General features: G+C 45.4%; 2 protein-coding genes across 4 annotated transcripts; one reads left to right on the top strand and one right to left on the bottom strand.

The window, feature by feature from the left end:
• Nucleotides 1–272: 272 nt before the first annotated feature.
• LOC139412389 (serine-rich adhesin for platelets-like) lies at nt 273–5,102 on the top strand. Its single transcript, XM_071159199.1, has 6 exons — nt 273–466; nt 574–884; nt 1,295–1,463; nt 1,505–4,309; nt 4,492–4,573; nt 4,864–5,102. The coding sequence occupies exons 1-6, from the start codon at nt 455–457 to the stop codon at nt 4,980–4,982; spliced, it is 3,498 nt and encodes a 1,165-aa protein (XP_071015300.1). The 5' UTR covers nt 273–454; the 3' UTR covers nt 4,983–5,102.
• A 14,699-nt stretch (nt 5,103–19,801) lies between these two features.
• Nucleotides 19,802–26,246, bottom strand: LOC139411219 (serine-rich adhesin for platelets-like). Of its 3 annotated transcripts, XM_071157228.1 has the most exons (8): nt 26,052–26,246; nt 24,330–24,431; nt 23,847–23,935; nt 23,719–23,755; nt 23,204–23,474; nt 21,281–22,955; nt 21,000–21,078; nt 19,802–19,998 (listed from the first exon to the last, which is right to left on the bottom strand). In XM_071157228.1, the coding sequence occupies exons 5-8, from the start codon at nt 23,365–23,367 to the stop codon at nt 19,835–19,837; spliced, it is 2,082 nt and encodes a 693-aa protein (XP_071013329.1). In that variant the 5' UTR covers nt 23,368–23,474; nt 23,719–23,755; nt 23,847–23,935; nt 24,330–24,431; nt 26,052–26,246; the 3' UTR covers nt 19,802–19,834. The 3 variants fall into 3 exon arrangements, with proteins under 3 accessions (XP_071013329.1, XP_071013328.1, XP_071013327.1); XM_071157227.1 differs by lacking the exons at nt 23,719–23,755; nt 23,847–23,935; nt 24,330–24,431; nt 26,052–26,246 and having other exon boundaries at nt 23,204–23,583; XM_071157226.1 differs by lacking the exons at nt 19,802–19,998; nt 23,719–23,755; nt 23,847–23,935; nt 24,330–24,431; nt 26,052–26,246 and having other exon boundaries at nt 20,191–21,078; nt 23,204–23,581.
• Nucleotides 26,247–26,490: the final 244 nt, after the last annotated feature.

The following is a 26,490-nucleotide window of genomic DNA, read 5'->3' as shown; positions in this document are numbered from 1 at the left end:
AGACACCCGGGTGTGGTTTCCGGGAAAGGGGATCTATCATTGAGCAGTTGGAGAAGGAGGCTCAGAGGACTCTAATGCCTTCTCTCAAGATTGGGACATGCTGTGCCCCAATCCTCCTCTCCTTCCTGAGGAGTCTAACTGATGAGCAAGTCCCATGTCTTTTTCCAACCTCACATACAACAACTCTGAATTTATAATCATAGTGCACCTTCTAACCACAAATGGGATTTCAAACACTACACCTAACCCTAACATTACTGTAACCACACCTCTAACTCTTCCTGTAAATCAAGAACAAAATATCTCATGGACTTGCTAATAGCTTAAATAAATACATGTTTATTTTCCCTGACATGGCTATCTAGTGACTCCACTAACTCAACACCAGTGTGCAGGTAAAATATGTTTCCTTTCTTTTCTTTTCTCTAGCCAATGGAGAGTGATTCAGCAGGGCATGAAAAATAAAGTAAGTCTCTCCACATAAGGTTCTGGTCAAAAGTTGTGCTCTATATAGGGAATGGTGTCATGGAATTGCTTGATTGACAAAAACATTACTCTGTTTGTTGGCCATAGCTCACATTCGAGCAGCTCTCCATGCTGTGTCTGAAGATTGTTAAAGTCGTGACCCAGACAGCCCTCCGCATTCTCCTACCAGCGCTAGCTCGTATCATGGGGGTGAACCTGAGGAGTGGGGCAACCTCCCCAGAATCCCAGTGCTCTCTGACAGGGTCTGAGGATTCCTTAGGCGGTCTGGATGAGAGAGAGAAAAGGCTGCTGATCAGTGAGATGAACTACTGGACTAAGGAGAGGAGGAGGAATGGCAGTGCAGGATGCCGCCAAAAATCCACTCGCAGGACCTCATCACCATGCTGTTCGCCTAAGAGGTATGTTCACAGCAATATTTCAACATAATAATTGCAAGACCTGATCCATACTTATCATAAATTATTAACTTGGAATTCACACCTTGTAGTTTTAAGTTCTGGTCAGAAATGTTGCCACTGGCGGGGTGGGTCCAGGTGAAAGTCATTTTTAACTGGGTAAGCCATGAAGTCATCTATGAATAAATAGATCAGGTACATGCCTTTCAGAAATAATCATATTCTGATGTCGTACAAACATAAAAATCAGACAAAAAATCGTGTCAGTTGGCTTTAGACTTCTAGAACTACGGTGGTATGAGAAGTAATCCATCATTGCTCTAATTTGGTTTTCAGGCTCACTAATGTCCCAGATTAGATACAGTTGGTTACATTTGCATGGCTTAAGTGGTGATTGTGTGTTTATCTTCAAGGTCCCAGACCTCATTGCAGAGCTTGCCTGCAACTAGAGAGGCTCCCCTCATGGAGGAGCCTCTGAAGGCTCTTTTTGGGGTAACGGAAGAGAGCCTTCTGATATCCCTGGTTGAGGGTCACTCCAACCACACCTCCTCCAGCAGCTCCTCCGAGTTGAGCTGTGCTATCGTGGGGGAGGTGGTAACTCTGGCCTCTCAGTGGCCATTCAGGCCAGCCCGGGGAGTTGCCCCCCTATGGACAGTCAGGACATAGCAGCAGGCAAGGAGGTCATTCGGGTAGCCTCGGTTCAGATCCTGGCCGAGCTACAGAGCCAAACATCTGAGCCAGAGTGGGTAGGGTTTATCGAGCCCCTCATGGACCCTGTGACCGATGATGTGCTGGAGGCCATTGTCGGCACAATGGACAAAATGGCACAGGACTTCAACATCCTATTGGATCTGGCCAAGAAGATGACAATCTTGCGGTCTAAATTTCTGACAAATCTTCAATGTGACCTAGATGTTGAGTGTCCATCTGGGAAGGAAGGGACCACTCACTTTCTCAAAGAGACTGGATCCTCTACCAGTGTGGTGGCCAGAAAGATTCAGACCCTCTCTAGCCCCGACTTTCAGTCTAAAGCCCTGAAGGCGGTGAGCACCATCCTTACAAGGAAAGTCAGCAGCTCTTCTGGCATGGCTCCTTCCTCTAGCCCTTCTAGTGCTGCTCCTAGCCTTACTGAAGCCCCGCTGAATACCAGCTGCACAGCCCTGACATCTGTAACCTCCACTGCCACAGTGATTGTTAAGGCATTTGTGGGAGGCATGGAGACGATAGCATCATTTGAAGACACATGTGAAGCAGTTGATTGGCCAGTTCCTGTAAATGACCACAAAACAGGGTCTTCACAGAAGATAACCTTCTCTCTAGCCGGCACACTCTATGGCCGTATACGAGCAAAGCTGAGGGACCTTTTAACTCTAGCCGCTCGAGAAGAAGGTGTGGCTAAGGATGCTTCTCTTCGGGAGTCTTCAGACACCCTGGAAAAGGCAACTGTTTCAACTGTTGAGGTCCAGTTACCCAGCACCGAACACAGTAGAGTTCCCAGAGAGAGCCAACCAATACCAGCTCTCTGTCTCTCCAATCTGGATACCAGTACTCAAGAAGTTCTTAGCAGTGTTTTTTCCATCTACAAGTCAGAGTTATCAAAAGTGGAGAGTAAATCCTTAGCCGTTGTCAGTTCATCTGATGAGTCTCTAGAGGCTTGTTGGTTTGTTGATGGTGTCCTATCAAAGCTTGATGACTATACTATTTCCCAGTCACCCTCACCCAATGAAGACTTGAGCGTGAGTACTCAATATTCTCAACTGAGCTCAGAAGAGAGTGTCAGAATCACAGAGTCCTCAACTAGTCTGATTCAGAGCATTAAGAAGCTCTCTAGCAATGACTTTCAGACTCAGGCAGAAGAGGCAGTGAGTAAAGTAATGATGAGATCCAGTCATTCCTTTATCACACAGATCAGCCATACTGGTCTTCAGAAAAGTCTGCAGGCTGGCTTATCATCTAGCTCACCATCAGAGATCCATGTCCTTTCAGAATCCATGTCCTCCATGTCCTCTGAGAATACAGCCTCTGGATTAGTGGAAACCTTTGTCAAAGGAATGGTGACTATTTTCCAGAAAAATGAGTCCACTGACACTGTGCTACTGGAAAGAAGTGGGAGAGTTTCACAGTTCTCCCACGGGGGCTCCCAACTGGATTATACTGAATTGAGTGTTAAAATATCAGAGGAGAAGCTTTGGTCAACAGCTAAGAACATCTGCGTCAGTATGAAGAACACACTTAAGGATTTCTTCACAGGGCTGAAGCCACCCGGATCCGAAAGGACAGAAATGGCTTCTTCCAAAGAGACCCTTGGGGAAATCCTGGTTGCTATCCAGAGTGAAATCTCAAACTTCGGGCGAATGAAGGATTCCAGGGAGCTCCTTCAGATCAATGATATGGTAGGAACTATGCTGAAGGAGATTGAGAAAAGTGAGGATGACAGTGAACAAGTCTGCCAAGACATCCCTCAAACCTGTTTATCTTTATCCACTTCTTTAAATGGTCGTAGTTCCTTGTCCAGCTCTTCAAAGGGTCCTAGGTCAGAGTGTGAGTTAGAGATCAACCTCCCTGGCACTCCCATCCCTGACGAAGTGCCTTTTGATCTGACCTGCCCCATCGTCAGGAGCTCCTGCATCGACACCAGGGACTCTAAAATGCCAGAGATTTCTACAAGTAACCTAAAGACAAAGATGATGGCACACACAGATGAACCCCTGCATCGTAACAGTCCAATGACTGACAGCAGCCGACCACCGAGTGCTAAAGTCTCTTTTCGATCCTCCACTCCGTCTTTCACCAGCAAGGGAACCTCTTTGGTACCAAAGGGAGAGGGGATTGACATTGAAGAGAAGGAGGTGTGTATCCCCAGCAGCTCTGGCCATCTGAGGGAGCTCTTAATCATCCCGGACATCAGCAGTGCCACTGCATTCCCACTGCAGTACTTGATGGACTCCAGCAAAGATGATGGCATCTGTTTTGTCACCATACTGGTGATAAGGTTGCTATCGGAGATCAGACCCTCAGCCCTAGATGGACCCTCCCAACAGGCAGCAGATCTGACAGAAATATCTCAGCAACTCATCAGACAAGTCCTGTCTGAGTTCTGTGCTGCATCCAGATTATCCAGGACACAGGCATATTCCCAGAACCTGAACATCCAAAGGGTGTTCAGAGGTGTACATAAAAACCTCATGGAGGAGTTTGGCTCTTATAACACCCTGCAAGCAGCTATGTCCTCCCAGGACCCTGCATTTGACAGAGTCCTGGTAAAGTCCTTGACCCAGCAGCTGGTACAGGGATGCAAGGAGGCGTCAAGACCAGCTTCTGCTGCAACAAACCCATCAGACCAGGCTGAGATGGAGAGGGGGGCTGAGCAGAAAGCAAGAAGGAGCTTCCTTTGCTTTTCAATGACCAAACTCAGGATCAACTTCAAGGTATAGCAGGGAGTTAGCATTTGTTTTTTGTTCCAGTTAGGTGCTGATGTTATTGATGTGGCTATGATAAGACATATACATGAAATAAATATTTTTTATTCACCACTAAATTGTTGCCTTAGATTCAGAAGTGTTCCATTTATTTATTCTCTGTACCATTTTCTTTACCTTTCTTCTGTTAGCGTTCCAAGAGAGGAAACAAAAAGGACTGCCATTCAGTCCAAGACCAGACTGAGATTCCCTCTACTGATGGACATTGCATAAGTAAGGATGTTTTAGAGCTCTGCTATAGCTTGTAGTTTTGTTTAGGTGTGTGTTAGAAACATAGGAATGCCTACCAAACTCATAGCACTGTTATTTTTCAACGTTACTATACTGCATATCTCTCTCTCTCTCTCTCTCTCTCTCTCTCTCTCTCTCTCTCTCTCTCTCTCTCTCTCTCTCTCTCTCTCTCTCTCTCTCTATATATATATATATATATATATATATATATATATATATATATATATATATATATATATATATATATATATCAATTTCTCTTGTGTTTCTAGCTCCAGTTGGAGAGGTTTCTCCCTCCATATCTCAGTCTGTCAAAAAACGATCCTTGATTGTCAGGGTCTTTTCAGCAATGATGAAGCCATTCAGGCGCTTCACCAAGAAGAACCTGTAACCTGTTACGCTGCATGAAGAACTACTTTTGTAACAGCAAGACTTTTGACAAGAGGAATTTCTGCATGTCTACCCTTTCAAAGTCTATTTGATCAAATAAATGCCAATGATTTTACAAGAATTTCAAGTGTTTTGGAAGATTGATAATACTGAAGCAGATTTTCTCAGAGAAATGCACTAGTTCCCCCTTGGTTACACATTTATTGTTCAGCTTTTGAGTTGGCAGGACATAGGGCGTCAGGTAGCCTTGTGGTTAGATCGTTGGGCCAGTAACTGAATGGTTGCTAGCGTCAGATCCCTGAGCTGGCCATGTAAAAATATGTCGTTCTGCTCCTGAACAAGGTAGTTAACCCACTGTTCCTAAGCTGTCATTGTAAATAAGAATTTGTTCTTAACTGACTTGTCTAGTAAAATAAATAAAATAACCAGAGCTTGACTCTAATACAATAGTTGCTGCATAGACTGTCAGATAACCAGATGTTCTCTATTAATTTAGTTAGATTGGTAAGAGCTTATTAGCAGCAAGGGGAAAACACATAGAGGAGAATTAGCTATCTGCAGCTAGATCAACCCTCTGAGATGCTTTCTATATTTTTTTTCTATATTTTTTTATTTCACCTTTATTCAACCAGGTAGGCAAGTTGAGAACAAGTTCTCATTTACAATTGCGACCTGGCCAAGATAAAGCAAAGCAGTTCGACACATACAACGACACAGAGTTACACATGGAGTAAAACAAACATACAGTCAATAATACAGTATAAACAAGTCTATATACGATGTGAGCAAATAAGGTGAGATAAGGGAGGTAAAGGCAAAAAAAGGCCATGGTGGCAAAGTAAATACAATATAGCAAGTAAAACACTGGAATGGTAGATTTGCAGTGGAAGAATGTGCAAAGTAGAAGTAAAAAATAATGGGGTGAAAAGGAGCTAAATAAATAAATAAAATAAAATAAATACAGTAGGGAAAGAGGTAGTTGATTGGGCTAAATTATAGGTGGGCTATGTACAGGTGCAGTAATCTGTGAGCTGCCCTGACAGTTGGTGCTTAAAGCTAGTGAGGGAGATAAGTGTTTCCAGTTTCAGAGATTTTTGTAGTTCGTTCCAGTCATTGGCAGCAGAGAACTGGAAGGAGAGGTGGCCAAAGAAAGAATTGGTTTTGGGGGTGACCAGAGAGATATACCTGCTGGAGCGCGTGCTACAGGTGGGTGATGCTATGGTGACCAGCGAGCTGAGATAAGGGGGGACTTTACCTAGCAGGGTCTTGTAGATGACATGGAGCCAGTGGGTTTGGCGACGAGAATGAAGCGAGGGCCAGCCAATGAGAGCGTACAGGTCGCAATGATGGGTAGTCTATGGGGCTTTGGTGACAAAACGGATTGCACTGTGATAGACTGCATCCAATTTGTTGAGTAGGGTATTGGAGGCTATTTTGTAAATGACATCGCCAAAGTCGAGGATTGGTAGGATGGTCAGTTTTACAAGGGTATGTTTGGCAGCATGAGTGAAGGATGCTTTGTTGCGAAATAGGAAGCCAATTCTAGATTTAACTTTGGATTGGAGATGTTTGATGTGGGTCTGGAAGGAGAGTTTACAGTCTAACCAGACACCTAGGTATTTGTAGTTGTCCACGTATTCTAAGTCAGAGCTGTCCAGAGTAGTGATGTTGGACAGGCGGGCAGGTGCAAGCAGCGATCGGTTGAAGAGCATGCATTTAGTTTTACTTGTATTTAAGAGCAATTGGAGGCCACGGAAGGAGAGTTGTATGGCATTGAAGCTTGCCTGGAGGGTTGTTAACACAGTATTTATTTACTTTTCTGCTCTTTTGCTCACCAGTATTGTCATGTACTGTCATGTTGTGTCTTGTCTCTGTCCTTTCCCTTCACCCTGTCTCCCTCTGCTGGTCGTTGTTAGGTTACCTTTTCTCCCCCGCTTTCCCCCAGCTGTTCCTTGTCTCCTCTGACTACCCATTCACCCCGTTTCCCACCTGTTCCCTTTTTCCCTCTGATTAGGTCCCTATATCTCTCTCTGTTTCTGTTCCTGTCCTTGTCGGATTCTTGTTTGTTGTGTTTCATGCCTGAGCCAGACTATCGTCATGTTTGCTGTAACCTTGTCCTGTCCTGTCGGAATCTGCCGGTCTATCTGAGCCTACCTATGTTTGGTTATTAAAGAAGCTCTGTTTAAGTTAGTTCGCTTTTGGGTCCTCATTCACTCACCATAACAGAAGAATCCGACCAAGAATGGACCCAGCGACTTCGGATCCTCTCCACTCAGCCGTCGGGATCCAGGGAGCGATGCTAGGCAGACACGAGCAGGAAGTGTCTGCTGCTCGACATGCCGTTGAGACCCTGGCCACCCAAGTCTCCAACCTCACAGAACAGGTTCACCATCTCCGCCTCGATCCACCGGCCACTTCCAGGGCTTTCGAATCTCCGGAGCCCAGAATCAATAACCCGCCGTGTTACTCTGGGGAGCCCACTGAATGCCGCTCGTTCCTCACCCAGTGTGATATTGTGTTTTCTCTCCAGCCCAACACTTACTCCAGGAGCACTGCTCGTGTCGCCTACGTCATATCTCTCCTTATTGGACGGGCTCGTGAGTGGGGCACGGCAATCTGGGAGGCAAGGGCTGAGTGTACTAACCAGTATCAGGACTTTAAGGAGGAGATGATACGGGTTTTTGATCGATCTGTTTTTGGGGAGGAGGCTTCCAGGGCCCTGTCTTCCCTATGTCAAGGCAATCGATCCATAACAGACTACTCTATTGAGTTTCGCACTCTTGCTGTCTCCAGTGGCTGGAACGAGCCGGCCTTGCTCGCTCGTCTTCTGGAGGGTTTCCGCGCAGAGGTAAAGGATGAGATTCTCTCCCGGGAGGTTCCTTCCAGCGTGGATTCCTTGATTGAACTCGCTATTCGCATTGAGCGACGGGTTGATCTTCGTCACCGAGCTCGTGGAAAGGAGCTCGCGCTCTCCGTCGCCTCCCTCTCCGCATCACTACCATCTTCCTCTGCCGGCTCGGGTGCTGAGCCCATGCAGCTGGGAGGTATCCACATCTCGACTAAGGAGAGGGAACGGAGAATCACCAACCGCCTCTGTCTCTATTGCGGTTCCGCTGGTCATTTTGTCACTTCATGTCCAGTAAAAGGCCAGAGCTCGTCAGTAAGCGGAGGGCTACTGGTGAGCGCTACTACTCCTGTCTCTCCTTCAAGATCCTGCACTACCTTGTCGGTCCATCTACGCTGGACCGGTTCGTCAGCTTCCTGCAGTGCCTTAATAGACTCTGGGGCGGAGGGCTGTTTTATGGACGAGACCTGGGCTCGGGAACATGACATTCCTCTCAGACAGTTAAAGGAGCCCACGGCCTTGTTCGCCCTGGATGGTAGTCCTCTCCCCAGGATTCAGCGTGAGACGCTACCTTTAACCCTCACTGTTTCTGGTAATCATAGTGAAACCATTTCTTTTTTAATTTTTCGTTCACCTTTTACACCTGTTGTTTTGGGCCATCCCTGGCTAGTTTGTCATAATCCTTCCATTAATTGGTCTAGTAATTCTATCCTCTCCTGGAACGTCTCTTGTCATGTGAAATGTTTAATGTCTGCTATCCCTCCTGTTTCCTCTGTCTCTTCTTCACAGGAGGAGCCTGGTGATTTGACAGGGGTGCCGGAGGAATATCACGATCTGCGCACGGTGTTCAGTCGGTCCAGGGCCACCTCTCTTCCTCCACACCGGTCGTATGATTGTAGTATTGATCTCCTTCCGGGAACCACCCCCCCCCCGGGGTAGACTATACTCTCTGTCGGCTCCCGAACGTAAGGCTCTCGAAGATTATTTGTCTGTAGCTCTTGACGCCGGTACCATAGTCCCCTCCTCCTCTCCCGCCGGAGCGGGGTTTTTTTTTGTCAAGAAGAAGGACGGGTCTCTGCGCCCCTGCATAGATTATCGAGGGCTGAATGACATAACAGTGAAGAATCGTTATCCGCTTCCTCTTATGTCTTCAGCCTTCGAGATCCTGCAGGGAGCCAGGTTTTTCACTAAGTTGGACCTTCGTAACGCTTACCATCTCGTGCGCATCAGGGAGGGGGACGAGTGGAAGACGGCGTTTAACACTCCGTTAGGGCACTTTGAATACCGGGTTCTTCCTTTCGGCCTCGCTAACGCTCCAGCTGTCTTTCAGGCATTAGTCAATGATGTCCTGAGAGACATGCTGAACATCTTTGTTTTCGTTTACCTTGACGATATCCTGATTTTTTCACCGTCACTCCAGATTCATGTTCAGCACGTTCGACGTGTCCTCCAGCGCCTTTTAGAGAATTGTCTTTTTGTGAAGGCTGAGAAGTGCACTTTTCATGCCTCCTCCGTCACATTTCTCGGTTCTGTTATTTCCGCTGAAGGCATTAAGATGGATCCCGCTAAGGTCCAAGCTGTCATTGATTGGCCCGTCCCTAAGTCACGCGTCGAGCTGCAGCGCTTTCTCGGCTTCGCGAACTTCTATCGTCGTTTCATCCGTAATTTCGGTCAGGTGGCAGCTCCTCTCACAGCCCTTACTTCTGTCAAGACGTGCTTTAAGTGGTCCGTTTCCGCCCAGGGAGCTTTTGATCTCCTCAAGAATCGTTTTACATCCGCTCCTATCCTTGTTACACCTGACGTCTCTAGACAGTTCGTTGTCGAGGTTGACGCGTCAGAGGTGGGCGTGGGAGCCATCCTTTCTCAGCGCTCCCTCTCTGACGACAAGGTCCACCCATGCGCGTATTTTTCTCATCGCCTGTCGCCGTCGGAACGTAACTATGATGTGGGTAACCGCGAACTGCTCGCCATCCGGTTAGCCCTAGGCGAATGGCGACAGTGGTTGGAGGGGGCGACCGTTCCTTTTGTCGTTTGGACTGACCATAGGAACCTTGAGTACATCCGTTCTGCCAAACGACTTAATGCGCGTCAGGCGCGTTGGGCGCTGTTTTTCGCTCGTTTCGAGTTCGTGATTTCTTATCGTCCGGGCTCTAAGAACACCAAGCCTGATGCTTTGTCTCGTCTCTTCAGTTCTTCAGTAGCCTCCACTGACCCCGAGGGGATTCTCCCTGAGGGGCGTGTTGTCGGGTTGACTGTCTGGGGAATTGAGAGGCAGGTAAAACAAGCGCTCACTCACACTCCGTCGCCGCGCGCTTGTCCTAGGAACCTTCTTTTCGTTCCCGTTCCTACTCGTCTGGCCGTTCTTCAGTGGGCTCACTCTGCCAAGTTAGCCGGCCACCCTGGCGTTCGGGGTACGCTTGCTTCCATTCGCCAGCGTTTTTGGTGGCCCACCCGGGAGCATGACACGCGTCGTTTCGTGGCTGCTTGTTCGGTCTGCGCGCAGACTAAGTCCGGTAACTCTCCTCCTGCCGGCCGTCTCAGGCCGCTTCCTATTCCCTCTCGACCGTGGTCTCACATCGCCTTAGATTTTGTCACCGGACTGCCTTCGTCAGCGGGGAAGACTGTTATTCTTACGGTTGTCGATAGGTTCTCTAAGGCGGCTCATTTCATTCCCCTTGCTAAGCTTCCTTCTGCTAAAGAGACGGCACAAATCATCATCGAGAATGTTTTCAGAATTCATGGCCTTCCGTCAGACGTCGTTTCGGACAGAGGTCCGCAATTCACGTCTCAATTTTGGAGGGAGTTTTGCCGTTTGATTGGGGCTTCCGTCAGTCTCTCTTCCGGCTTTCACCCCCAGTCTAACGGTCAAGCAGAACGGGCCAATCATCTGTTATGGTGAGTGAATGAGGACCCAAAAGCGAACTAACTTAAACAGAGCTTCTTTAATAACCAAACATAGGTAGGCTCAGATAGACCGGCAGATTCCGACAGGACAGGACAAGGTTACAGCAAACATGACGATAGTCTGGCTCAGGCATGAAACACAACAAACAAGAATCCGACAAGGACAGGAACAGAAACAGAGAGAGATATAGGGACCTAATCAGAGGGAAAAAGGGAACAGGTGGGAAACGGGGTGAATGGGTAGTCAGAGGAGACAAGGAACAGCTGGGGGAAAGCGGGGGAGAAAAGGTAACCTAACAACGACCAGCAGAGGGAGACAGGGTGAAGGGAAAGGACAGAGACAAGACACAACATGACAGTACATGACAAGTATCTTTACCTGCACATGACCAGCTGATCATTTATCACTCCAGTGTTAATCTGCTAAATTGTAATTATTCGCCTACCTCCTCATGCCTTTTGCACACAATGTAGATAGACTCTTTTTTAAAAAAAATTCTACTGTGTTATTGACTTGTTTATTGTTTACTCCATGTGTAACTCTGTGTTGTTGTCTGTTCACAGTGCTATACTTTATCTTGGCCAGGTCGCAGTTGTAAATGAGAATTTGTTCTCAACTAGCCTAACCGGTTAAATAAAGGTGAAATAAAATAAAAATAAAAATCAGGCACTTTTTTTCAGAAAACCGATGGCAGCGTCTATCATTGCTCTTCTACCATCTATCCCATGTCTGCACCTCCCTCTTCCATCAAAAACAAATTACCTGGTTAAAGTTAGTTAGGCTAGGGGTTAGGGTTAAGGTTAGAGTTAAGTTTAGGAGTTAGGTTAAAGGGTTAAGGTTAGAGTTAGTGGAAGGGTTAGCTATAAGGGTTAGGGGAAGGGTTAGCTAACATGCTAAGTAGTTACAAAGTAGCTAAAAAGTGGTAAGTAGTTGAAAGTTTGCTAATTAGCTAAAGTTGTCTGTGATGAGATTCAAAATCATAACCTTTGGATCGTTAGACATCCGTGTTATACTGTATGCCCACCCCTCCACCCTGACCAACCACCCTACTTTCGTTTTTGCCTTAAATAACCATTTGTCTTATATAACCATACCAAACATAACATATTATACTAATTTGAGTGTCCCGGATTTACATTTACTATGTTACGTCTAGTCTATGAGATCAGGCTGATCACAGGCATGAACAGAGTAACAGGTCATTGTAGTTATGAGTGTGAGTGTTAGAGAGGGATTTGAGGATTTCACTGTGGGTCAATGCAGAGCTAAGCATGAAGGATTTTTGTGGCATGACATAAAACCAGAAACCACAGCACAGAGGAAACCTCTGAGGGTCATAATGGCTGGTCCCATTAAACCTGGGGGAGGAGGAGTTTCAGCAGACCTCAGAGGACAGGAGCTGTCATGGTGTTAAGGACAGTAGATGAATCACCGCACTTTTTTGCCCTTGTTCCCTGTGTGTGTGTGTGTGTGTGTGTGTGTGTGTGTGTGTGTGTGTGTATGTGTGTGTGTGTGTGTGTGTCTTGAGAAAGGTAGAACGTGATGAAATACAGAATTGTGCGTTCGTTTGTTGTAGCTTTTTATTATTGTAATAGATCATTTTCATCCCTAGCTTTTTAAGAATGAGGCAAGATGAAGTCAAATTTCTCAAACAAGCAACATGGTTGACTGTTTCCCTTCAGTCGATTTCTCATTCTCTTGTAAAATAGCAATGATGCAAGCGCTCTGATCTAGAAGCCAGTGAAAGCGAGAGGTTTTACAGCTAGTTTGTTCAGCTCAGGAAAGCCCCACGGCAGCACTTTGGAGTGTAGCATTGTGTTTTGATATCCTCATCTCCTTTGACAGAGTCTCCCGCATAACGACTGAGCAGATAAAGCAGTACTGGGTAGAGCTGGTGGGGCTTTCAGAGTCAGTTTCATCTTTCTGCTCAGGCACAGGGCAGGCATCCTATGAACTGTTTATCTCAGGAGTGCCTGATTTACCTCTGAACGGTGTCAAATGTGAGAGAAAGTGGGATCCGGGTGCTCTTTTACCGTTGTATGGATGTCTCTCTTTGACGGAGAAAAGCCTTCCCAATGAGAACCTTATTCCAGTCAGAGAGATACTATCAATATTTGTGTTGACACATACCCTACTGCTTCAGTCAGGATAGCATCACGGCTGGGGATTTGTCGTCATCTGTCTGAGACGGAGATACTGGTTGAGCAGAATACATTTAGAGGTACATTGGGAAGAAAATCCTGCATGTATGAAAAACAACGTCTTGTTCGGGCGGTGCTCGGCGGTCGACGTCACCGGTCTTCTAGCCATCATTGATCAATTTTTCATTTTCCATTGGTTTTATCTTGTCTTACTACACACCTGGTTACAATCCCATTCATTACCTGTTGTGTATTTAACTGTCTGTTTTCCCTCATGTCTTTGTCAGAGATTGTTTTATGTTCAGTATTCGTGTTTTGTATTTGGTGTGCGACGGGTCCTCGTACCCACTTTGTTTCATTGTATTTCATGGTTTTGGAGTTATGTGTTTTAAGTAATTAAACTACTCCATTCCACCAAGTTTTAATTATCCTGTGCCTGACTTCCCTGCCACCTATACACACGACTGTGATAGAATCTCTGACCAAAATGAAGTCAGCAGGAGAAGGTACCCCAGCCGTGGAGGTGGAGGAGCGCGTCATGGAACATGCAGCAATGATTTCCAAACTGAGCGCAGCCATGGATCGCGTTGTCCAGAATATGGACCGCTGGGAGACACAGGGAGTTTTTCCAGTGCCTCTACCAGGACAACCGGGGGTCTACCCTGAACACCCCTTTTCCCACCTGAACCTAGCAGGATCCATCTATCCATACCACAGGGATACGACGGAGATGCTGCCGGGTGACAGGGTTTCCTCCTAAAACTTTTCCCTGCGTTCCCAGCATAAGTTGCTAGTAGATTCAGGCGCGGCTGGGAATTTCCTTAATAAAGGATTAGCTCATAGTTTAGGGATCCCCATTGTTCCTGTGCATATGCCTTTCCCCGTTCATGCCTTAGATAGTCGACCATTAGGGTCAGGGTTTATCAGGGAGGCAACCGCTCCTTTGAGTATGGTAACGCAGGGGGGTCACAGGGAAAAGATGAGTCTTTTTCTTATTGAATCTCCTGCGTATTCCGTGGTGCTGGGCCTACCCTGGTTAGCTTGTCATAACCCCACTGTTTCTTGGCCACAGAGGGCTCTCACGGGGTGGTCGCGAGAGTGCTCAGGTAGGTGTTTAGGGGTTTCCGTTGGTGCTACTACGGTGGAAAGTCCAGACCAGGTCTCCACCGTGCGCATTCCCCCAGAAACAGGCCGATTTGGCTCTCACCTTATGTAAAAAGAAGGCGACTCAATTACCACCCCATCGACGGGGGGATTGTGCGATAGATCTCCTGGTAGACGCTGCACTTCCCAGGAGTCACGTGTATCCCCTGTCGCAAGCGGAGACGGTGGCTATGGAGACATACGTCTCCGAATCCCTGCGTCAGGGGTACATTCAGCCCCCCATTTCACCTGTCTCCTTGAGTTTCTTGTTTGTGAAGAAGAAGGATGGAGGTTTGTGCCCGTGCATTGATTATCGAGGTCTCAATAAAATCACAGTGAGGTATAGTTACCCGCTACCACTTATTGCTATGGCGATTGAGTCAATGCACAGGGCTCGCTTCTTCAATAAACTGGATCTCAGGAGTGCGTACAATCTGGTGTGTATTCGGAAGGGAGACGAGCGTAAGGCATTTAGTACCACCTCAGGGCATTATGAGTACCTCATCACGGCCGTGCGTAATTAGCCGACTCCCACCACGGTAAAGGAGGTGCAGTGATTTTTTGAGTTTTCCAACTACTACCGGAGGTTTATCCGGGGCGCCAAACAATGAACATGCACATGTAGAATGGTCGTTAAGACACTAACAGCTTACAGATGGTAGGCAATTCAGGTCACAATTATGAAAACTTAGGACACTAAAGAGACCTTTCTACTGACTCTGAAAATCACCAAAAGAAAGATGCCCAGGGTCCCTGCTCATCTGCGTGAACATGCCTTAGGCATGCTGCAAGGAGTTATGAGGACTGAAGATGTGGCCAGGGCAATAAATTGCAATGTTCGTAGTGTGAGACGCCGAAGACAGCGCTACAGGGAGACAGGACAGACAGCTGATGGTCCTCACAGTGGCAGACCACGTGTAACACCTGCACAGACCACGTGTAACAACACCCGCATCGGTACATGCGAACATCACACCTGCGAGACAGGTACAGCATGGCAACAACAACTGCCCGAGTTACACCAGGAAAGCACAATCCCTCCATCAGTGCTCAGACTGAATAGACTGAATAATAGGCTGAGAGAGGCTGGACTGGGGGCTTGTAGGCCTGTTGTAAGGCAGGTCCTCACCAGACATCACCAGCAACAACGTCACCTATGGGCACAAACCCACCGTCGCTGGACCAGACAGGAAGGGCAAAAAGTGTTCTTCACTGACGAGTCGGAGTTTTGTCTCACCAGGGGTGATGGTCGGATTTGCGTTTATCGTCAAAAGAATGAGCGTTACAGAGGCCTGTACTCTGCAACGGGATCGATTTGGAGTTGGAGGGTCCGTCATGGGCTGGGGCGGTGTGTCACAGCATCATTGGACTGAGCTTGTTGTCATTGCAGGCAATCTCAATGCTGTGCGTTACAGGGAAGACATCCTCCTCCCTCATGTGGTACCCATCCTGCAGGCTCATCCTGACATGACCCTGCAGCATGACAATGCCACCACGCACAGAACGAGCAGTATGGCTGATTTCCTACAAGACAGGAATGTCAGTGTTTTGCCATGGCCAGCAAAGAGCCCGGATCGCAATCCCATTGAGCATGTCTAGGACCTGTTGGATCGGATGGAGAGGACAGGGCCATTCCCCCCTAGAAATGTCTGGGATCTTGCAGGTGCCTTGGTGGAAGAGTGGGGTAACATCTCACAGGAATAACTGGCAAGTCTGGTGCAGTCCATGAGGAGGAGATGCCCTGCAGTACTTAATGCTGCTGGTGGCCACACCAGATACTGACTGTTACTTTTGATTTTGCCCTTCCCCTTTCGTTCAAGGACACATTATTCAATTTCTGTTCGTCACATATCTGTGGAACTTATTCAGTTTGTCTCAGTTTTTGAATCTCATGTTCGTACAAATATTTACACGTGTTACGTTTGCTGAAAATAATTGCAGTTGACAGTGAGAGGACATACATACACACACACACACACACACACACACACACACACACACACACACACACACACACACACACACACACACACACACACACACACACAAAGCCTACCATCAGTACAACACTACGCCGCCAGGGACTCAAATCCTGCAGTGCCAGACGTGTCCCCCTGCTTAAGCCAGTACATGTCCAGGCCCGTCTGAAGTTTGCTAGAGAGCATTTGGATGATCCAGAAGAAGATTGGGAGAATGTCATATGGTCAGATGAAACCAAAATATAACTTTTTTGTAAAAACTCAACTCGTCGTGTTTGGAGGACAAAGAATGCTGAGTTGCATCCAAAGAACACCATACCTACTGTGAAGCATGGGGGTGGAAACATCATGCTTTCGGGCTGTTTTTCTGCAAAGGGACCAGGACGACTGCTCCGTGTAAAGGAAAGAATGAATGGGGCCATGTATCGTGAGATTTTGAGTGAAAACCTCCTTCCATCAGCAAGGGCATTGAAGATGAAACGTGGCTGGGTCTTTCAGTATGACAATGATCCCAAACACACCGCCCGGGCAACGAAGGAGTGACTTTGTAAGAAGCATTTCAAGGTCCTGGAGTGGCCTAGCCAGTCTCCAGATCTCAACCCCATAGAAAATCTTTGGAGGGAGTTGAAAGTCTGTGTTGCCCAGCAACAGCCCCAAAACATCACTGCTCCGGAGGAGGTCTGCAAGGAGGAATGGGCCAAAATACCAGCAACAGTGTGTGAAAACCTTGTGAAGACTTACAGAAAACGTTTGACCTCTGTCATTGCCAACAAAGGGTATATAACAAAGTATTGAGATAAACTTTTGTTATTGACCAAATACTTATTTTCCACCATCATTTCAAATAAATTCATAAAAAATCCTACAATGTGATTTTCTGGATTTTTTTTCTCATTTTGTCTGTCATAGTTGAAGTGTACCTATGATGAAAATTACAGGCCTCTCTCATCTTTTTAAGTGGGAGAACTTGCACAATTGGTGGCTGACTAAATACTTTTTTTAACCGAGAGGTTGCCAGATCAAATCCCCGAGCTGACAAGGTAAAAATCTGTCGTTCTGCCCTTGAACAAGGCAATTAACACACTGTTCCTATGGCCGTCGTTGTAAATAAGAATTTGTTCTTAACTGACTTGCCTAAAGTAAAAATAAAAAAAAACAATCATACACTCTTAACAATACTGCTACAGAAGTGACACCCAGGGACGGTGCCAACAGATTACAACCACGAGTGATCAACAGATTACAACCACGAGTGATCAACAGACTACAACCACGAGTGATCAACTTACACTTTATAACATGTTGTCTTCTGTCTGATTTAATGTGACCCTCTTCCTGTCTCTTAACAGATCCAGCCCCTGACGGTTGCCCTGACCCAGACTACATCCCCAGGTCCAGATGATTCCAGCAGGCACAGCCCAGGTGGTTCAGCAGAAGCTCCTCCAGCAGCAGGTGGTGACTGCAGCTGCCTCGCTTCAGATACAGACCCCCCCTCCTCACAGCCCGGCCCAACAGGCCCCAGTTTCCGCTGCAGCAGAGTCCCCAGTACAGCAGCATCCAGCCAAGGGCCAGGCTCGCGGAGGGCCATGAGGGGCAAGACCCAGTCCAAGCCCAGCGGAGGCAGCAGCTAGCCCACAGGACTAGTTAGAGCTCCCCTTTCAGCTAGGCTAAGCAGGACATCTCATCAGTGTAAATGCATTCAGTGACTGAGGAGCAGCATTATGAAGAGATCCAGCGTTATGAAGGAGTGGTGGAGTCCAGTTTGAGGTGGCTGTGTTGAATCTAACCTGGTTTAAGGAACTGCTCCATGTAAAGGAATGACCTGTCTTTTAAGAGTGTCATCATCTATCTTCAACACAGTACTGTAACTGTCGGTTGTTTCCTTCGCGACTGTTTCAGAAGGTCTCCCCTGGAGGAAACCTGGACCAACATCCAGGGTTTAAGATCAGAAAAGCAGAAAAACAATATTCATGCCTTTTTTTAAATTGATGAATATATTAATGTTACTCCATAGATATCCTGTGGCTATGGTCTGGTGCATAGCTCATTTGGGGAATGTCCATTTGAATAATGTTTTGTGTATTCATACATTGTCCCTGTCCGCCTTGATGATATTATTCTCATGCTTACCGTTTATGATGTCTGTAATTTCATAGTTGGTAGATATAGAAAACACCCTTCTTGTTAAAAAAAACCTATGTAGTGATAATCATATCTTTACGTTGTAAGTTTGAGCTATGTAGTCTGAAGAAAGCTTGTGATTGTGTCTCTGACACCCAGATAAGCACGCATCCTACGTTATCTCCCAAGGCAGTCAGTATTACCACTACACTGGATAACCTAGCTATCTATAGTGGCAACCAGCTAATATTTTCATTACATAAAGTGCATTCGGAAAGTATTCAGACCCCTTGACCTTTTCCACATTGTTATGTTACAGCCTTATTCTAAAATTGATTCAATCGTTCCCCCCCCCTCGACAGATAATAACCCATAATAAGAAAGCAAAAACTGTTCTATTATTTTTTTAATCAAAAACCTATGTACTAAAAATAAAATACTGATCACATTTACAAATATTCAGACCCTTTACTCAGTACTTTGTTTAAGCACCATTGGTAGCGATTACAGCCTCGAGTCTTCTTGGGTATGACGCTACAAGCTTGGTACACCTGTATTTGGGGAGTTTCTCCCATTTTTCTCTGCAGATCCTCTCATGTTCTGTCAGATTGGATGGGGATGCAGTTTTTTCAGGTCTCTCCAGAGATGTTCGATTGGGTTCAGGTCCGGGCTCTGGCTGGGCCATTCATGGACATTCAGAGACTTGTCCCGAATCCACTCCTGCATTGTCTTGGCTGTGTGCTTAGGGTCGTTGTCCTGTTGGAAGGTGAACCTCTGGAGCAGGTTTTCATCAAGGATCTCTGTACTTTGCTCCGTTCATCTTTCCCAGGATCCTGATTCAGGCCAAAGAGTTCAATCTCGGTATCATCAGATCAGAGAATATTGTTTCTCATACCCTTCCCCCAGGTCTGTGTTTCTTTCCAAATCATGTCCAATCAATTGAATTTACCACAGGAATCCAAACAAGTTGTAGAAACATCTCAAGGATGATCAATGGAAACAGGATGCACCTGAGCTCAATTTCGAGTCTCATAGCAAAGGGTCTCAATAATTATTTAAACAAGGTAATTCTGTTTTTATTCTTAATAAATTTGCTAAAATATTCTACACTTTTCGCTTTGTCATGAGGTGTTTTGTGTAGCTTAATGAGAGGAAAAAAATAATTGTATCAATTTTAGAATAAGGTTGTAATGTAACAATGTGGAAAAAGTCAAGTGGTCTGAATACTTTCCGGATGCACTGTAAGTTTACTTTTTATAACACATTTCCTGTGATATAACCGTTGGGAAATAATGGGTACTTCTACCGTATAATAGGTTAAATCAAAAGATGGAATATGCTGCAATAGATAAAAACCTTTCTCAGTGTTTTAGTTATGAGGGAGAAAAGAAAGCTCTCAACAGCGCTGTCTGTTTTCCCCTGCTGGCTGCTGACAGTGACAGATATATCAGAAGAGAAAACCTTTATTTGGGCAGGAGGGCAGAGATTCAGGCCTAAAGCCACTCAGAAGATCCTAGATCACTGGATCAGAGGGCATGTCACACAGTGTCAGAAGAGTCAGACTGTGAAGAAGGGCTATACACACACCACTATAGTTAATGTTGCTATCACTGCTAACATTTAAAAGACCAGTATTGTAATCTGGTCTGTTAACGGGAGCACATAAGAAGACAAAGGCCAATTTAATGCAATGAATGACGTTTAATAAATTGTCTGAAGTTACTTGGTCTTTAAGGACTGTTTGAAGGGCTTGAACAGGCCTTTGGAGATGGCAGAAAACATCCTGACGAGAAGTGGACGTTTGTGAGGCGTCTCCTGTTGGGAGCTGGCGGGGAGATCCTTTGGCAGTGCAGACATGGCAGCATGTGGCACTATGCTGGGCACTACAGAAGAGAGAGAGAGAGAGTTGACATGCACTTTAATTTAGAAATGATGTAATGTATGTTACAACTCAACATAACTGACACTGATAAATGAGAACCAACAGCTTGAGTTTTGGAGAATATAATTACTTTTACATAAGAGATGACTACTGTAGTGGCAAATCGGTTCAAATATGACACAACCAAGAACTTTGTGAAAATCAATATAGACTTTTAATACAACAGTATCATAAGCGGTCCGCGGAACACACACACTTTTTCAGAGCCCTCGCTCTGAGTTATACACCTACCATATAAGTCCCTCCCATATGCAAATTAAGTTACATCCCAATCCGTGCTTCCTGCTTGTTCAGCCCAATAACGCCCCCATCTGCTTTCCATTAGATCCTAATGGTGACAAGACCCTTGCTTTGACCCTTTACTCAGCTTAATGCGTTCTCCTGTTTGTGTGTTATCTAGGGTCAGCAGACTATGTGTCTCTTCTGTTTTTAGCATGCTCAGCTATACTAAAAATACTATACATTCCCCTTTCCTGTGGCCTGTGTTCATACCCTGTAATTAACTCCATGTGTCCCTTTTGGTGTCTTTCATCTCCTTTAGCTTTAGGGTGCCTAGCTGTTCTGGTCGCCTTCTCTTCATATGGTTGTCTAAGATCAAACAGACTTGTCTCCTGTGATGTGATTGATGTCTGTAATCCATCAATTGGTCCTTTGGCTGACCCCCTCCTTAGATAACCTCTGACCTTTGTATGTCCAGCTGCCCTAGGTGTTGCCCTCTCCCATGGCCCCACTCTGGCTTCCTGTCCTATACAATAGACAATGTACCTTACCAGAATGGCAAATGCATCCCTCTTTTATATAGGACAGTATATTTATCCATATATGTACCTAATTTCTCCCACACTACTGATTGCGTATATAACCTTTGTAAGGTTATTTTGAAATGGCATTTCTTTGTACACCAATATCTCAAACAGACAATTTCCTGTTGTGTGAACTTACGCATGCCATCTTCAGCAGTGGTCTGTACTTGTTCTGATTCAGAGCGGTGGGAATCCTTCTTGTTCCCCTTCTTGAATAGCTAAGTATTTAAAGAGAAAAACATGTTTTAAAAAATGTCACAGCTGACCAACCTCATGATGATAACAATAACACCTACCACACCAGCAACAACATTTATGATTGGTTTTGGAATGAACGGATGGTTTTATATTTTTACACTGAATAGCATTGTTTACTCACATTATCTCCCACAACTGTTAATTTAAATACGTTTGCTGTACCTTTAAGTTGCTTGTCTGCCTGACCAGCCTTTGTAGAAAAGATAGTTTCCCGCTGCTAGCCCTCACATCCTCAGCCAGTGGAAGAGCCTTAGGCCCGGTGGTTTTGACTGATGTTCTTGAGGCTGCCCTCAATGCCTCATTACATCTGTGGAGAAGCGCTTCACTCAAAGACTTGACAAGAATCCTATCAAATGAAGAGTCCTGAGTCGACACGGCCTGTTGGAGGATTTTCTCAGAGCCAAACTCCTCCAACAGATTTTTATAGACGACTCTGTAGACTTTATGAATCCTCAAGTTCTCTGGATAGGCTTGTGTCTCAGAACAGCCTGACCATGCACAGAAGACCTCCATAACTTTAGGGATCAGGTCTTGTGACTTGCGTGTGACGTCAACTGGGTAATCTTCTGCTGGGGTTTGGATTTCTGTTAGAATTCTCATTACTAACATGCTGATGAGGCCGGTGACGTCATCATCACTGCCCAAGTTATCAGAGGATGGGGTTGGAAGTGTGACATCTTTGACCATGTCTGGGCTGGTTGACATATCGTCCCTGACAATGTTTTGAGCTACTCCAGAATGACAGGTGGTCTCCACTTCCTCTCCATCAATGTTGGCCTTCAAGATTTGTGCTGCATTGGAGGTCTCGCTTGTTGCCATAATGGCGCCAGAAGGAGACAGCCGAGGGGAGGACTTGCCACTCAATAGATTGCCTACATCAGATATAGTGGTTTCAGATGTTTGGAGAGATTCAGTTGGAGAGGATCCTCTACTTTCTGCATCAGAATCCACAGAGTACATGACCTGGCTTACCATAACTTTGGTAAAGAGACTGACTGTGTCACTAAATACTGATGAAGAAGAAGAGCATGAAATTCTATCTTCAGACACTCTAGCCAACACCTTTGCCCCCTGAGCCAAACTCATTGAAGTTGAATAGGGCACAAAACTAGGAAGCAGGAGGCACTTAACAGACTCCTCTACAAACAGCTGAACCAGCTCGTAAATTGTGGGCTTCCCCACCTTGTCATTCCTCTTCAGCTTCGAAAGGATGGTATCAGATGCACTCTTTCCAGCCGCCACTGTCAGTCCCAGAGGGGTCAAGTTGCTATCGGAAAATATGCGGTTGACTTGGTGACTGAGATCACGGGAGAGAGCACCAATCCTACCCTGAGATATGAGCTCCTCCAGTCTAGCTATTGCATCTGTTAGATCAGGGTGAGATGTAACCTGCCCTTCTGCCTCTGGATATACCTTCTTCATGATGGTATCGGCTATGGTAAACATGCTTGTTCTGGCATCACACACCATTGTTTTTGGCTTAGTAGATTCGCTCATGTCAATGACTGAGCATCTTACAATGGGCTGAGCAGGACTCTCGGGTAACTCAGAAGGAATGGGAGTGCCATGGAGTGCAAATTCCCACTCTGTCTTCTGTGATTTGGCAGTTGAGAATGACAACGAGGAGGAAGACCGCAGGGACTCTTGATAGACCAATTCCTCGCCACATTCGCTGCTTATCTTCTCAATGTTCTCCAGCATAGTTCCAACCACTTTATCTATTTGTGAAAGCTGTCCTGCAGCCACCATTTGGTCAGATTTTGACAGTTGCTCCTGGACACTGCTGATGATACTGTCCTCTGGCATTCCCAGGTGGACTTTCAGTGAGGTCTGGGAACTTTAAAATGAACAAGCAAAGCATGTTAATTGCTGTCTGAAGTTGGAAAATCGATATCTTACTGCTAACAAATCTAACAAGCATTATAATTGAGTATTCTAAATGTAATTTATATGTGTGCATTAGATATTGCAAAACACACCTGTTAGAAAGCTGGAAAATATTGAAATGGGGAAATTATTGTTCATCAGTTTGAGGGTTAGGATTAACTGCACACACACACACACATTATGGGGAACATACAGTACCTTTTGGAAGAGGGTGTGCTAGACATTGGTCGGAGAGCCCTGCCGCCACAGTTACACATCTCCTTCGCCAAATATTTAACTTCCTGGATGAGCTCCAGTCTTTTCTGCTCAAAGGCAGTGAAGGATCTTGCACTGCCGCCCCTCAAGTGAGTCAGCGTTGTCATAAAAGCCCTAGAATGCGGGCCAGGGCCGGCAGCAGGATCTGCAGGGTGGTCTGTGCAATGAAGTTGACAATGGTCTCGCACAATTTTGCAAGCTGTTCCTTTGTCATCTGCATTGCACAAACAAAACAGAACACAGCAGGCTTGGCAATGAAACTCTGATGTAAAGTATTCTAGATTGAACAGAATGCATTTCACCAACATCGTTTTCCTTATCTGTGACTGAATTCAAAGTTGGATGAAGTATGACAGATTAATGAGCGTAATAGCAGAATAGAACTATGGTTCATTCCTCTCTCTTGATTCAACACAACATTCCCAAATCAAAGGTCAAAGGCTGATGGAGAAACTTACGGGTTTTTTAAATCCTTTATAGATCACTTGCCATTGCCTAGAAAAGAAAAAATAAATGTGTTTTACTTACTTTTATTTCCTTCTGCACAAAATATGTGAGGCTAGAGCAAAACATGGTTCTAACATACTCATCAGTAAGATTGCGCATGAATGAGATGAGGATTGGGTAGCAAGAGCTCAATAACAGATCCTCTGTCCGGGTGTTTATTCCTCAATCCTAAATATGTTATTACCATATAGGACAATTCAGGATAAGTCAGACGCTTTTCTCTTAATACAATACTTCGATAAAATTGCTACAATTAGGACTATTGAATAAAACTATCCATGCAACATTTCTTACTAACTACAGTTTCTAACATGACCTTTATCTATGATATGCAGGTTTAGAGAACCAACATACTACAGAGGGAAAATCTATGACCTGCATCCGTATCAGTGCCCTGCTCCCCTGACTTCTTGGCACTACTTTTCCTCTTCGCCTTGGATAGAATATAATAGAATAGATTCCAGATCACAAATAATAGACATGTTACATCAGGTCAATGCAGCTATTGTGACAATTGAGTGTTACTAGTCTAGTAGTTGCTCTGTCACTCCTGCCATTTTACCTTTCCTGTCTTCTTGGGCTCCTTCTTGAGCCGGGTCACTGGTTCTTCCTCAACAACCTCCCTCCCCTCCCTCGGGGTATCATCATCATCTCTCTGTACTACCTGAAGGACATAGGAATTTCATGTCAATGTCAGATTAGATTCTTGCAAAGGACATCATAGAGCTACAGCCATATCAGAGCTAAACTGGTGATTGACTTAATAGAGAGAATTCGACATTTGTTTTGCAATAGCCTATGTTATCTTAAATGACGTTTTCCTTAGTTACATTCCCAAATATTTAGTGTCATTTAACCTACCTTTTCTTCATCCATAATAGCATACAGTATTTTTTATATTTCGAAAAACTTGTCCTTATCAGTGTTGTATTCACTCATGTTGAGTTTACTGAGGACAATATTGCAGCCACTGACGAATTAAGAACTTCATACCACGTCATGGAATGTTAGACCTTTATGCACATTCCCATTCTCTCATTAATATTGGGGAGGAAATATATAGATCAGATTACACACTTTCCCCATCAACCGTTTTCGATACAGCTAGGCCCACATTGAAATCTGTTCACTAAGCACTGCGACTCAGCAGGTCAAAACAGAAATAAACCTAGTCTAATTTCGTGTCGACCTCTTTTGGATGTATTTCGGTACCCCATTTAGTGAGCCAGTTGATTGATCTATTCCTTATAGTGCATTCCTTAAAAGTAGGCCTACATTAGGGAATAAGGTGCTATTTGGTAGCATATTCCTCTCTAGCCCATGCCTCCACCAATCCAATGATTTTAGATTTGTAGGAAGAAGCGAACGAGAGTGTACACTTCAGGAGAAGGAGATATTATTGGACTGTATCCCTAGGCTATAGCCAGGCCTAAACCAAGTAGCCTTGAGTACGATCCCAAAAGCTTGGATTGCCAAAGGCCTATCAGAGCTAAATTGGTGATAACAACTTTAAACTTACTGTAAAACATGTTCTACCTTCCCCTATATTTCACTTACCTTTTCTTGCACCATAGCTAATTGTATATCCCGAAAAGCATGTCATTGACTGTTTTGGCTTTGCTACTTTCATGTTGAGTTATGATAAAAGAGCATTTTTGCAGACGCAGACTTTTAGTTAGTCGGGGACGTCATGGACTGAAGGCAGTAGAGGTTAATTGGTTTTAAGAAATGTTTATATGTCGCCCTCTTGTGGAATTATTTAGGTACAACAACGTGTTGTGTAGGATCCAAATGATTGTTTTCTCCTCATCCCTGTGTTACGTCCTATTATCAGTCATAAACAGAGAGCAATACACTTTAATAGTAAAGAGGTAACACTCTGCTTCACCCAATGTGATACGGTATCGCTTTTTTAAAAATTTTTTTAGAACACATTCAAGAACCTCCAGAAGCTAACTAGCTACAAGCTATTTAGTCATTGTTAGCCAATGCTAGCGGCTTTTACCTTCTGCACAGATACCAGCCCTGTTCTTAGCCTGGATAATACTCGCCAGTCTACTAGTATCGGACTGTCTCTCCACAACAACGCCGGATTCCTGCCGTAATCCCTGGACCACTACTTCTGATCTTCACAGCTAGATCACAGCTTGCAGCTAACTAGCTCACAGCTAGCTTGCACTCATCGTGGCATCCAGTACCGAAGCTATCCCTGAGGCCCACCTCCCGGCCTACTCAGCTGTTCTCCCGAACCCCACTCATACACGGCTAGAGCCCAATACTCCACCTGATCCTTGCTGTAAACTCTGGACCTTGGCACCGGTTCATCGCTGCTACCGAATGGCTATAGTTGATCTATAGTGGATAACGCCACTGCCACGAAGGTAGCACCAGTTAGCCGTGAGCCAGGCGCATCTCCCTGCTAGCATTCTAAATTCTACAATACCTCTTTCGCCATCTGGATTGGATTCTCTGTCAACACGGCCCCCCGCCGCACCACCACGACTGGTCTGCCGACGAATACTCCATCCGCTGTGCCTTCAACCGGCCTCTGTAGGAGGGCTACTAACTTTAAACGCAGTGTAGCTAGCGTAATGGCGCCTTCCCTGTACCATCTACTGCTGCCTTCTGGACACTATTATCACTTGGCTACATAGCTGATGCCTGCTGGACTGTCGATTAATCACGGTACTCCATTCTGTTTATTTATTTTTTATCTGTCGGCC

This window comes from Oncorhynchus clarkii, chromosome 6 (genome assembly GCF_045791955.1).
Source record: "Oncorhynchus clarkii lewisi isolate Uvic-CL-2024 chromosome 6, UVic_Ocla_1.0, whole genome shotgun sequence".
Taxonomy (NCBI): Eukaryota; Metazoa; Chordata; class Actinopteri; order Salmoniformes; family Salmonidae; genus Oncorhynchus; species Oncorhynchus clarkii.
The sequence above is the reverse complement of the archived record's forward strand: the minus strand, read 5'-3'. Positions and strand labels throughout refer to the sequence as shown.